This window comes from Paralichthys olivaceus, chromosome 2, assembly GCF_024713975.1.
Source record: "Paralichthys olivaceus isolate ysfri-2021 chromosome 2, ASM2471397v2, whole genome shotgun sequence".
NCBI classification, from domain to species: domain Eukaryota; kingdom Metazoa; phylum Chordata; class Actinopteri; order Pleuronectiformes; family Paralichthyidae; genus Paralichthys; species Paralichthys olivaceus.
This window is the reverse complement of record NC_091094.1, coordinates 11,537,077-11,550,802: the sequence shown is the minus strand read 5'-3', so window position 1 is coordinate 11,550,802 and position 13,726 is coordinate 11,537,077. Positions and strand designations below refer to the sequence as shown.

Here is a 13,726-nt window from a genome sequence, read left to right as displayed (position 1 = left end):
GGCAACCAGAGTCCACCATCCACTCTGTCTCTCTTCCCCTCAGTGTCTCACCCTGCCATCCCATAAACCCCCACTAAAAACCTCCTGCTCCCCCTTTTATGGCTGCCAGATGGCGGGGAGGCCTCCTTGCCTCTGGACTTGCCTCTCTAGTCTAGTAAAACCAGTTGACCTCAGCAACATAAAAACTGCTATTTATGAAAAGGCTTGGAACAAAACACACAAACATCCTGCCACTGAAACAATCAAATGCCATCTCATCTCCCAAAGAGCACTTTTACAAGATGAGAGCCGGACACTGGAGACAGCCTTGGAAGAAGTGCACCCCTGCGCTGTGGCAGCGTTGAAGTCCAGATGTAGCGCGACTACACCCAGGTACAATTTCTTTTCTTTTTCTGTGTAAAGGGGTTTTATTTGCGTGCCTTGGGTGTGAGCGCAGGACTTTGGCAGCGTCTAAATTTCTCCCTGAGAAACGGAAAAGCAAAACAAACAGAGCCGTCTGCATTCAGGTCGAAGCTGAACCGCAGAACCACAGTCTGGCCTGCGGTTCACAACATTCTGTTCCAGCGCTGACTTCACCTAAAACAAACACTCTCAAGACCCATCCACCTCAGCCAGAGGGAGAGGAATCTGAGAAAAAAAGTTTAGATTTGAACTCCATTAACAAATCCCCTCTCCTCTCTCACACTGCCACTTCTGTGAGCAATGTTTTCACCGAGTGCTGCGCGAAATCTTTTCACTCAGTTGTCACTTATGTGGGAGTTGTGCCCTTTGACGGCATTGCACGGGCTGAGTCCAAGTTTTAGGAGTTTGCAGAGTTGGGTGGGAAACAGGGTTAAAAGCCACAGATTGCCTACTTATAACAGAGTAGTACAAATCAATGGCTTCTTTTACTGCAAATCAATTTAAGTGATTATCTGCTCTTCCTATAACCACTTTCTTACCCTCTGCTCACCTCAGATGCCCCTCCTCTTTTTTTCTTCTTCCTTTATTTGTTCTACCGGTTTATGTCCTGCAATTCAACCTGACCTCCAGGCAACCCCTGACATGGCTACCTAAGCCATTAGGGTAGCTGTGACTGTGGGTTATTAGTGTGATAAAAGTTTACTGTCTCTCCAGCCACTCTGCATGGCTGCTGTTTAACGCCTCAGAGGAACAAGTCTATGAGACCCTTCACGCAGCAGATTGGCCATGAGGGCATTTGGTCAGTGGGGCAACGCACAGATACACCACAGGGTAAAATATTTAATCCAGGCAAGTGACAAAAGACAGCAGAGTACGAAACATTGGGCAAAGCAGCCGACATCCAAGTCAGGAATGATGAATTAAACTGGAGCATCCCCTGAGCGTTGGCTTTGTGGAAATATGTAGACAAGAGGGCTTTGGGGGGTGGTGGCTGTCTGTGCTGTTTTCTCCTGTGCAGCAGAAGTTGTGGGCAGCCGAGCTAACTGCAGCCTCAGCACTTCTCTCCATATTCTCCAGTTTCAAGCCAAGAGAGAGAACAAAGGCAGAGAGCTGAGCTGCTGCAGAGGTAATGAGGACAGAGGCATGCAGCACAGGAGTGTGTGCCCTCAATAACGAGTACTGCTGCAGTCTATGATGGAGTCCTGTTGGACGGCGGGAATAAAAATCCATGCAGCTGCTCCGAGCAGCCGTGCACTCTGCCTGCAGTCTGCCCACAGACAGCAGTAACTGACTGAATGCAGGCCACCCCCTTTTTACACTGCAGCTCTGTCTACCACAAAATGGAAACCACAGTGTGACTGGAATTTGCTCGGAAACACACTGAGATCTACGGAGTGAGACAGAAAAACTCCATTAAGAACTGTTTATACAATTGAGATACTCCAGCAACACATTATCGGACAGAGGCAGACATGTTTTAAGCTCTGTGGTTTAATGACATTACCAGAAAAAAAATACAGTAACAAGCAAAAAAAGACAAGGTTACTTTAAAGAGCAGTCAACGTGACAGAAGAAATAATTCACATGAAGCTGATACTAATCATGCACCGTCAGGAAATTAAGCAGAATATGTCAGATGGCAGAACTGAGTTTTCACAAATGACACAAGCGCAGATTCCTGACAATGACAAACACTGCGAGCTGTGGTGTGAAGTGTTTGAAGAAGAATGGTGCAGCAGGGAACAGAATTGAGGAAATCCACATTATTGCTAAGGGAGAATCCCAATTAAACTCGAGGACACACCCTTTATATCCAAAGCATCTGCTGCTGCAGAATCTGTACCCGACTTTCCAGCTCCCCAGCTGGAATGAAAAATTGGATTAAGACGGAAAAAACATGTGATGGGAAGAATTTAAAGTCGTCAATAAAACTTGGACCAGAGAAAGAAAAACTTGCATGTCTTGCAGAGTTGGTTTTCATTATAAGTCCAAACAATGCTTGGTCTTCTTTTCTTTATGCGCCATGAATGACATGTTCAGCTCTGCTCCGCTGCTCTTGCAGGCTGAGCTCCATCTTGTAACGGAAAACATCTAAAACCATGCGCCACAGAAGAAACATTAACATGTATGAAAAAAAACACACTTGATTATAGTAGTTATACGTCAAGCGGGTAATGTAAGTATTCCAACATTATTTACCCCGAATGTCTTTAATTTGGAAGTTGGATACATTCCACAGAAAGGCTGTTTTGGCAGCTCTTGGCTGTAAAGCTGTGTCAGTGCTGGTCCATGCCAGCCCCACCCCATTAAGGCCGAACCCTGCACATCATGTGTTTCCACTTTACCGATAGGGTGGAAATGACCTCAACGCAGTAAAAGATGACAGGGGTGCTAGCGCTGTTCACCAGATGTGAGCAGAGAGAGAGAGAATGAGGAGGAGGAAGAAGGGGAGAGAAAACCATTCGCCTGAAGAATTTACTGCAAACCCCTGAGGAGCCCTGTGATTGAGGGTTCAAGTCGAGCTCCAGAGGTTCCTGGTGTATCTCAGCGGCACTCTTGGAGCACATACCCTCCTGTCCCGGCCAGACATGCACACACGTATACATGCAGCCATGCATGTGCACACACACACACACAGACACACACACACACTCATACGCCTCAAAAAAACAAAAAAAATACTGTCATTCCACTGCACCTGCTAGCAACACAAAAGCCACTTCCTCCCACTGTGTCCGGCCAAGCCCCATTATCCCATTTAGCACAGCCTGCACCACAACAAAGGCAGAGAAATTAGGGAGCGACGTTGAAGATAGAGCGACTAATCTCTTTGGAGGGACTCATTATATCAGCAGACAGTACAGTTCAGCAGCTGAAAGGCCTGAATTAAATATGGACATGCAGAGATGGGCATCTTTGTGAAGATGAGTGCACCAACAATGGCCTGTTCTTACCTCTGGAATAATTCACACATTCCATATGGGACAGATGCCACCAACCAGACCATCATCTCTGAATTTGATTCAACACAATCAACTGAACCGAGGTCACAAGTGAATTGCTTATCCCTTGTTTGTCAGGTAATCTTCATATTTTCTGTAAGCCACTCAGGTCAAAAGGGCTTGATCAGCTCATCACAGGTCACATGATCTGACACTCCAACACTCCTGTGCAGCAGATTAAGGCTGCCAAAAGGAGAGGTGATTACTTTGTTTTTGATGATAATCTGAAAAGCAGCTTGACGTTTTTCAAGATGATGTGTGTGCGCTAGCTCGTCTCTTGACACCGGCCATATACTGCTTAAGACACAGGGCTTATAATAGTCCCCTCATTATAGGATAAAGGGTGGGCCTGCTCTATTTCAGGCCACGGCTGTCTGTGTCTGCGCTCGTCGACTGGCTGGAAATAAAGCCAGACGCTTGTCAATGCCACAAGCGCAGGGAGGCAGGTGGCCCCGCTGGGCAGCCGGCACAGAGAGCACAGTGCGGGGCAACCCTGCAACTATTAGGCACCTGCAAAAAAGGGGGCGTGTAGGGGAAGGGGGAGTGAGGAAAGAGGTGCCCCCAGCATGTGAGCAACTGTGGCCCATCTGCACGCCTGTCTCTGTGAATGTAGACCCCTCTGTATCGATACAGACAGGAAGAGAGAGCAGGGTGGGGCAAGCGGCTAACTCCTCGCTGCGATGCATTTGCAGAGGTACAGCGTCGTCTGTTTTTAAATGAGGTAGTGAACAAGACTAACAAGGTCAAAGATGGAGGGAAGGTTCCACCTGACCAGATGATACTGTGGCAGAGAGGGACCATGACAGATCCCGGGGTGACTGTAATACTGAATAAATAACTTTCCCCCCCCTCGCTGCAAAAGAGTCTGCCAGGACAGCTGTGCTGAATTCATTTGATACGGGTGCCTGCTGACAATGCTGCATTGCTCCATCTCTGCAAGAAAGCATGTCGAGCTGGTCTGAAGAGCACACGGGGGCTCACAGCTTTTCAACCGACACTGAACTGATTGTTCTGCCGTACAAACCCGAAGCTCTGACCCCTGCGAAAAACTCAGAGGGATACACAGTGCTGTGATGTTTGTGAGCTGATGCAGTTTGGGCCTATAGAATATGTGCAGAGGGCCAGAGAGGAAAAAGAAAACATGGTGCTCTTAGATCAGATTTTAAGATGCAATGTCCTGGCGGCACTCAGCAGACACATGAGATGATAGGCATCAGTAGAGACGCACGGCAAAACGGGAGAGAGCTGAAAAATTTGGATCCCACTCATTTGTTCATTTAGGGGGCTCTTGAAACGAGGCGGGAGATGGAGGTTGGTTATGAGGTCATCCTGACAAAGTAGCACAATCCATCCATTTCTATCTATCTCTCTATCTATCTATCTATCTATTTGTCTGTCTGTCTGTCTATCCATCTTTCTATCCATCTATCTATTCGTCCATCTGTCTATCCATCTTTCTATCTATCTTATAATAAAAAAGATAGATGGTGATTTTTCATCTCTTCTAAACAAGACAAGCAGCCCTCACACCCCTGGAACAACACAGTGATACATGTGCAGCGTATGTAGGCCAGTCTGAATACAGACTGATACAGCATGTGCTCACTACAGTGGAGGTGGAGATCTAAGTATAATGCAGTGTGGGGGGAGTGCAGTAGGAGATGGAGGAGGAGAGCCTGTGTCTGCGTCTGTGTGCGTGAGTGTGTGTGTCCTACAGCGTTGAGGAGGTGTCAAATGGAGGAGGTGAGTGATGGTGGTGGTGCAGAGGAGGTGTCAGACAAGGAGGTCTCAGTGATGGAGAGGGGAGCTTTATACAGTGCTGACCTGTGGGAGAAGTGTGTGTGTGTGTGTGTGTGTGTGTGTGTGTGTGTGTGTGTGTGTGTGTGTGGGAGAAGTGTGTGTGTGTGTGTGTGTGTGTGTGTGTGTGTGTGTGTGTGTGTGTGTGTGTGTGTGTGTTGCAGAGTGGAGGAGGAGTTGGAGAGAGGAAAGCAGCAGCAGCAGGAGGTTGAGGAGGAGGAAGAGAGACTCGTCGAGTCACAGCTTGGAGGTCACAATGAAAGAAGATGGGCAGTGAATGGAGGAGGGTGAGGTCTCGGGTCTCTGTGCTCATACTTAGAGGTCTAAGCACTGTGCGGTCTGTGCATACACTGTGTGTGTGTGTGTGTGTGTGTTCTGGCGCGCTTCTTTGAGCCCACCAGCCAGAGAGCATGAAGTTCTTATTTAGCACAGGAAGAGCAGGTCTGCTTAGCAACCACAGCCACCCTCCAATCACAAGCATACGGAGCAGACTCCAACTGAGAGTGAGTCCTTCCTGAACACGCGTGGACTCTGACAGAGGCCTTGAAATGAGAGAGACACACACGCACACACACGCGCACACACGCGCACACACGCACACACACGGACAATCGTACACAGAACACGTCTACGATGCCAACTGTTTCTCCAGGATCGAGCTCCGAGGTTCCCTGTCACCAGACAGACATTCACACCTCTGTGTGTCTCCTGTGTTTTACCGTCGTCTGAAATCAGCGGATAATTCAAAGTTAATCTAAACCATCCTAATCCTAAAATAAATTATGCATATCCCGAAGAGCACGGGAGTCGTGTAAATCCCTAAAACACTCGTTCTTTTTTTTTTTTTTCCCACACAGCAACAGACAGCACTTGTTAAGCGACTTGGCACCGCACCAGTTGAGCAAGTGAGCTGATAGCAGCTCCGATTGTGATCTGCTAGGCATCAAAACAGGAGGTACGGACGAGATTTGGACCAAATGCTGTCTGAACACTGAGCAGTCTGTTTGGTTTAGCTGTGTGAGCTAATCCTCCTGATAGCTTTGGAGGTGGTCGGTGGGCGGATTGTAGGCGAGAGCAGCATGCCGATTTGTCATATGGCACCAGCAGGGCCTACTTCTGCTCTGGCTGGTGCTCCATTAGCACATCTCCAATGTGGTCTAACATAGCTTAGAGTTGTAGGTCATTACAGAGAGACAGAGAGGGAAGAATTCAACAGGATACATATTGCAATTCTTGTGCGTGTGTTCAGCCTCAGAAGTCTCATCAGAAAAGCACTTGATTTGGTTTGTGCAATTGCTCTGTTGGTTACTCCATGTAACATGCAACATACTCTCTGCAGTATATCTAATTCATGCTCTAATTAGAAAATTCCAGAGGGACTGGTTATAAATTGTGAATACGCTTCGAGTGGGCCAGAGGAGGAGGAGGAAGAAGGGAGTCCGTGGCTGACGTTCAGTCTACGTGCGCCTCCTGAAGAAGCTGTACAAAGAAGATGACGCTTCTGATGTGCACTGTGGTCTCTGCATTCCAGGAGTTATGTAGGATTATCAGAGTTTAAACCCCCACCACCCCTCCGACTGCAGCAGATTAGTAGCTCAGCCAGCAGCAGATGCAGACTTCAGGATTTCCTGTCTCTGCACCAGATGGGCCTGACTCTTAATCACAGAGCTGGAAATCAGGAGGTGATCGAGTAGGAATTGATGATGATGGTGGAATAACACTAACCCAATACAGGCATCTGTTCTGCCACTAACGAACCGAACGACTGGCTGGGTTGTTGACTGGCTTGTTGAGTGCAGTCGCAGCCAGAGCTCATCTCCTCCCTCGTCTCATCATCACTGATCAACACTAATCATCCTCCTCCCTCAGTTATACAAGCTACACAAGAAGTCTTTCACACATTAGCACTGCGCTGCGTCATCGAGGTTTAGAGACGAACAGAGCAAAACACTGTCCAGTTAAAATGATCTGACATAGAAACAGGAAATACTTCATTTTGTAAGAAATTACAATATCAAGGTTTCTGATACTTATTGTAAATGTGAAAAACTTTTAATGACTGCATGAAGGTCCAAACATCGTTTCCTCACGACTCAGATTTGTAAAGTCAGTAACCTCCTTCAAATTCCCTCTGAAGATGCACTTTTTTTTCAAAATAAATTAATTTCATTAAACCCCTTTCCTCATTTTATTATCGCTATTTTATTTAGAAAATTTTTCACCCATTTTATAAATTATGTATTATTATCTGTAAAGCTCTTGTAATTCAAATTTGATATGACTACATAAATAAACGCCTCTACCAGACCAGATTTAATACTTTTTTGATAAATTTTGTGTGTTTACATCTTAGAGCAACAACAAGCGCACAGAACATGTCACTGAATTATATAAATGGAAAAATTGGTCAAGAGCAATGTACTAAATATGCTTTATGTACAAATTAAAATTTGCCGTGATTGCCCAGCAGCTTAAACATATTTGAAGAATAGACTGAAGGACAAAAAGGTGTGATTACAGTACGTAGTATTAAGGATATTTTCTGATATCAAAAAAAATGTAAACATAGTTAAACTGATATTAAAAGCAGTTAACTATATCCCATTTTATATTGCTACTTTAGTTGGATTTTTATAAAACCAACTCCTCATTAATTTGGTCAAAAGAAACTTTAAAAGTTCATCTCATCATTATACGATTCTGCTGAATCAATAAAAAACAACAATAACCCATAACATCGAAGTATTATCCTCCCTCTCTCAGACATGCAGACACCACTGCAGGCTCCTGTCTGTCTTCAAGCCCACAGCCAGGAAACCAGTGACATGGCAAACTCCCGAGCGTAGATTTCCCACCCTGGGTGAGGCTGGACTTTACAGACATATCCACACAGCACCTAAGAGAAACAAGGCCTGAACAAAGAGAAGTGGCTGCACTTCACAGCCCCTGAAAGGGCGGCCCTCAAACAAAGGAGGCGGCAGGTCTTTAGCACACATCACCCATGACAGAACCCCAGCTGACACCCTTTTAACATGGGGTCACCTCTGCCAGAATGGAGGCCACAACCCCTGGGAGCTTCTGACACCCCTTTGCCTTGACATGCAGTCTCCGCTTCGGCCAAGAAGCTCCGTCCAGTCACTGCTGAGACGAGGTGATGGTCTTTTATTTGGATGGAGGGGAGGGGGGTGGATTCAGACGACATGCTCTCAAAAGAATGATGTAGACAACAAACTACCCAAAAAATTAATTTCCAGCACCTGGAGTGATATAACATAAAATATGCTAAATACTAAGCTAAACTTGACCCAAATGAGAGTGACTCAGTGCTTATCTGAGCGATGTGGGTGTGTCGGGTCTTAGCTGGCTGGGTCAACGCTGGCTGGGTCAACGCTGGCTGGGTCAGTGCTGGGCAGACAGGCCCATCAAGGACCAGAGACATGCACCATGTCAGCTTTCATGGCTTCCCAGAGGTCAGCAGACAGATGGGAATGGAAATGAGCCGGCAGAGAGCTCATTTTAATCTGGCTCGCACAGCTGATCCAGTCATTACACTCGCCTGTTTACATGCAAACCCACTCGTATACACTCGCTGTATATAAAGACGCCGACACACAAGCACATATGCACACAGCCTCCGCAAAGGAAGAGGCACGGAGATATTTTTCATTAATTCATTCAATCACTGTTGATAACGGCTAATAACCAAAAACACACAACCTTTTGCCCTTTGACACACACTTGATTGGTTTGCTGCAGGTCGGAGGCAAATTTCATCAAGTGAGGAGAACAATGGGATGAGAAAGAGCATAAATTGGCCTCAGTTGAATGGCTTTAATATCCATTCCATTAAGGAGAGCCCACACAGTCCTCCAGAGCCCTGTTTTACTCTCCACTCAGTCAGATGACTGATCGCATTGCCCTCACTTCTTAGGGATTTTTTTTTCATATAGTTAATGCTCAGAAGTATTTGACTTTGGCTTAAAAAAACAAGTTTTTGCAATTCCAATCCTCTTTCCCGAAGATTTTCATGCTAATCAGAAAGTTAACATTTGAATTATTGCATGCAAGGTTCAGCACAATGGAGCGAGTCATTTGAATTTGAAATTCAGGTTTCTATCAAATTTACATTTCTCCCTTTTTGGTTCATGGTGTCAATTGTTACTATCATCCAGGATCTGGGATAAACAGCAGGAAAAAAAGACGAGGAGGTTTTATTAGAAAATCACATTTGAGTTGGGTGTTTGTTATCTGTCCACTGTATATCCCTGCATCCTTTATCAGACTGCCATCTGGCAGTGGACTGGACACAAGGGCATGTGATTGGACGGTGTGAAAAGAATGGGGGAAGGCTGGGTCAGTGTCTTTGGGGAGAGGTCAGGGGTTACGGCCCTTTGACGACACATGTCAAGGCCTGGCTCACACAGCCTGCATCTTCTGAATGAAAGAGTCTGCCCTCATCTGCACATTAGGTAAAGGGCCAAATGACGAAATGCTGGGTTTGATGCAGAACAGACACAAAGGTTCACCGGTCTCACTCCCTCCTCTGATCTGGCCCCTGCTTTTGTGAGGAGGCTGCGGTTTTAAAAAAATGATGATGCTTATGAATCACTTTCTACATCCACAGTTTTTCAATAACAACTGTGGGATCAATCCAAATCACGCTTAGATATCTCAAGAAAATCCCCCTTTCCTAATAAAACACCACCTCCATTAACAATAATAATCTCAACATCCCCTCCAGGGCCGCGCTCCGACCACCAGGTACAGTAGACTGAGGTGGGAGTCTAGACGGATGACACAGGCAGGAGGAGGTAACCTTTGAGGCTCTGTCTTATTAATAAAACACTCTGACATCAGAGGGAGGCTGAGGCGGACTGATAACATTGAGTTTTTGTTTCATGGGTAAGCTGAGCCAAAGCGCGGTCTGCAAGCCCCCGTCCGGCCTTTCAGCAGCTTGGCCTGTCAGGCTGATGTATGGGGAGAGCGCTGGTGTGCAGCTCCCTGAGGACCAGGCCTGTCTGCTAACTGGGACACAACTGACAGTGAACCACAGCAAACACGCACTGGCCCCCTCCACCCCCGCTTCCCCACCATGATGCTCAGGACAATGTGTGTATCACACACACACACACACACACACACACACACACACACACACACACACAAACACACACACTCAAAGACTGTCAGCGCAGGGCTCACCGTTTTAGAGAAAAATATCTAACATGACGGAGGGCCTGTGAGAAATTAACCACAGGTGCCTGTCTTTTCCAGTGCAGACAGTTATTTTTGGAGTTTTTATCAGGAGTCTGCATCCAGTTCTTGAGGAAACATGATGTAAATCAACTTTAGAGGCCTTCAGGAGCTTAGCGTGAATATCTCTTGACTGAAAACAATAACACAGAAGAAGCAACCCACAGCTCTTCTCACTTTGACAACCTTCATCTAGTTCTTGAAGACTCTTTTTAAAAAGAGAGTTCTGAGGTTTTCCCTGTGACACATCTTCTGGCTGCGGCTCCTGATGGAGCAGCACCATGGTGATGCACACAGAGATGTCCAGTCATTAGCAGAGTCCCACACAACAGCTGCTCTGTGACGGAGGAACAGCCACCTCGTCTCCTGGCCCTTTGTCCATGTACTAAACATCTCTGACCCACGCAGAGGAGCCTGGAAGGCGACAACATATCTTATCCTGTCCAGGCTCTGACACACACACACACACACACACACACACACACACACACACACACACACACACACACACACACACACACACACACACATTTCCATATCCCAAACCTCATTAAACTCTTATCCCCCTTCCCCACCTCATGTCACCATAATGGGCTCCCCCAGCCCCCTCTCCCCTCTCACTCTAATAAAATATATCATCGGGACTCCATTTATCATAATGCAGATGCCCTTGGCTCACCCTGGGGGGTTGGAGGTGGTGGTAGTGGGGGTTTTGGAGGATGGGTATGGATGCTCAGGGGTGTCAGCTGATGCTTAGAGGCTTCGCTGTCACCTTTTCTCAGACATATATGAGGTGAGTGTGGGTTTATAAGGTGTTTCACTGTGCAGGAGTAGAGGGGGACATACATGGAAAGATGTGATGTGACATGTGATTTGCATTATCTGTTGTGGGGGGGTGTCCCTAATAAGACTGGTAACACTTGCACAAGATACAGGCTGCAAACAATCAATCAGAGCAGACAGAGACCAGGCCTAATGAGGAGGAAGCCCCCCCCCCCACCCTCAAAATGAGTGTTAATGAATGCAGTTGTTGTAGGAGGCCTGGGGCTGTTGGAAAATCCACATGTAGCACTACAAACAAAAATAATTGAACATTCCTGGAAAAGTGAAGGTTAATAACGAGGTGAATTAGACCAGACTTACTCTGCAGGATTTACTGGACAGCTTGCGCGTCACATCATATTTTCCTTTTAACTCTTTAAGCAGCTGCTCCAGATGACTCTTCTCCTCTTTGCCGGTGTAGTCCGGGTCCAAGAGCACATAGGCCCGCCAGTTTGCCGAGTCGAACCCCCAGTGGACTGTCCGATTCTCGAGTCTCTTGTGACTGTGCACCACAAACTTGTGAGGAGGGAACATAAGTCTGCAGTCCATGCACTGGACGCAGGCTGCACTCGGGCCGGTGTACAGCTCCGGGACGAACAAGCCTTTGCAGCGGCCGAAACATTCGTGGTAGACCTTGAAGCTCCTCTCGGTGCGCTCCAGCTCCAGGGAGCCGAACTCCTTGTTGCAGTGAGGCGGGTACGAGCCCCCGTAGATGAGCGCGTTGCACAGGCGCTCAGCATCCGTCTGCGTGATCAGCCCGCAGGACGGGGCCGAGAAGGGCAGGATCCCCACCACTTTGAGGATCTCCAGCTGGTCCGCCGTGCACCGGGAGCAGTAGATGTGCAGGTCGTCGCACACCGAGTTGATCTGCTGGAGAGAGAAGTCTCTCAGGACGCTGTTGAGGATCTGCGGCAGGCACAGCCGCTTCTCGCCGCCCACCACGAAGCAAGAGATGGGTTCCCGCTCCAGCACCGTCTCGCACCTCTCCGTGGAGCGGTCGGACGGGATGAAAAGTGGACCGGACATCACCGGGGGCGTCTGCGGCGGCATGGTGAGCATCATCTCGGCAGATTTGACATCTTTGCCGAAGAGCGAGTCCTGGTGCCACCGGGCGGAGAACGCGGCCGGTCCGCCGAGAGAGCGCATGGAACTCAGATGAAACTGCTTGAGAGTTTGTTGAAGTCCGGGATGGGGCTGGAAGCTGGAGCCCTCCATGTTGTAGCCGCTCAGAAACCAGAGTTCAAAAACTCAAAATGAAAGATGGATTCGACTTATCGGATCGGGCGTCCTCAGCATCCGGCCACACGCTCGATAACACGCATTTCCATGTCACCGGAGAAGCTTCCCAGCGCGTCCATTCAGAAAACTGAGGGCTGCTGAATTCACACGAACCAGTTCCTGTCGGCGTGCGAAATTAAAGTCGACAACTCCGAGATTTAAAAAGTCGTTTTATCCAACGCGCAATCACGGGTTAGTGTGTTTCTGTGCGCTCCTGTGGTTTTACGCACTCCAAAATGTGCGCCCGAAATACGGCTCGTCTGCTCAGTCTGGCGTACTCTCAGTCTGTCTCCCTCTCTCTCTCTCCTTCTCTCTCGCTCTCTCTCTCTCGCCCTCTCTGTTTGTTTGTGTCTGGTTCAGTCATTGAATCCCAGCCAGGAATGTGACTGACTCCCCGGGCTGGCTCTTCCCTCAGCCAGCTGTTCCTCCCTCTGCTACATGGCAGCTGCACATAGAAAAAAAAAAAAAAAAAGGGAAAAAAAAAAAAAATCCCTCTGAACCGAGGCGAAGGGTGGAGATTAGGAAAATATAGTTGATGCTGGAAATATAAAAATAAACTTCGCGACTTCAAATGTTTCGCCTCGGCCTCGCAAGATCAGCATTTTTGTCTTTATTCAGCAAAAACTAACTTTTGCTTAAACGTGTGAATTTAAAACGAGATGATCAAATATTCTGCTGAAGGTCAAACTCAAAACGGTTGAAACAAGCAACGGAAAGAAATGTTGAATGTGCACAGACATGAGCCAGAGGTCGAAACTTACTGTACTTCACTGAAGTTTTACTTTTTCCATTAACATTCAGTGCAGTACTTTTATTTGTAAGCTATTTGTTATTGTCACATGAGTAAAAGATCTGCAATGAAAACATGATGGCATAGTTTTTAGGGTAAATGCAACAAAACGACCAAGCAACTATACAAAAATAAAAATATAGTTGTAAAGAATAATGGGTACATCCACATCTACGTGAAATATTGCTTCTGATCTGCCCGATTCATGTTTTGACTTCTTATATCTTCTGCTTTCTTCTTTACTATTGATCCCAATTCCATATGTGGATTAAATTCGACCCATATGTTTATGGACATTTTAAATAACCCCCAGGTATATATGTATTTTTACTGTGCACCACACTTCAGATGTGATTAGCATCAACACACAGCTACATTATTT

At 46.9% G+C, this 13,726-nt stretch overlaps 1 protein-coding gene across 1 annotated transcript in view; it reads right to left on the bottom strand.

The window, feature by feature from the left end:
- The window catches only part of skib (v-ski avian sarcoma viral oncogene homolog b), a 31,937-nt gene extending 18,817 nt beyond the window's left edge, over positions 1 to 13,120 (bottom strand). The window contains exon 1 of the mRNA XM_069535755.1: positions 11,598 to 13,120. Coding sequence (XP_069391856.1) covers positions 11,598 to 12,491 — 894 coding nt within the window. The 5' untranslated portion in view covers positions 12,492 to 13,120. The remainder of the gene's footprint in view (positions 1 to 11,597) is intronic.
- Positions 13,121 to 13,726: the final 606 nt, after the last annotated feature.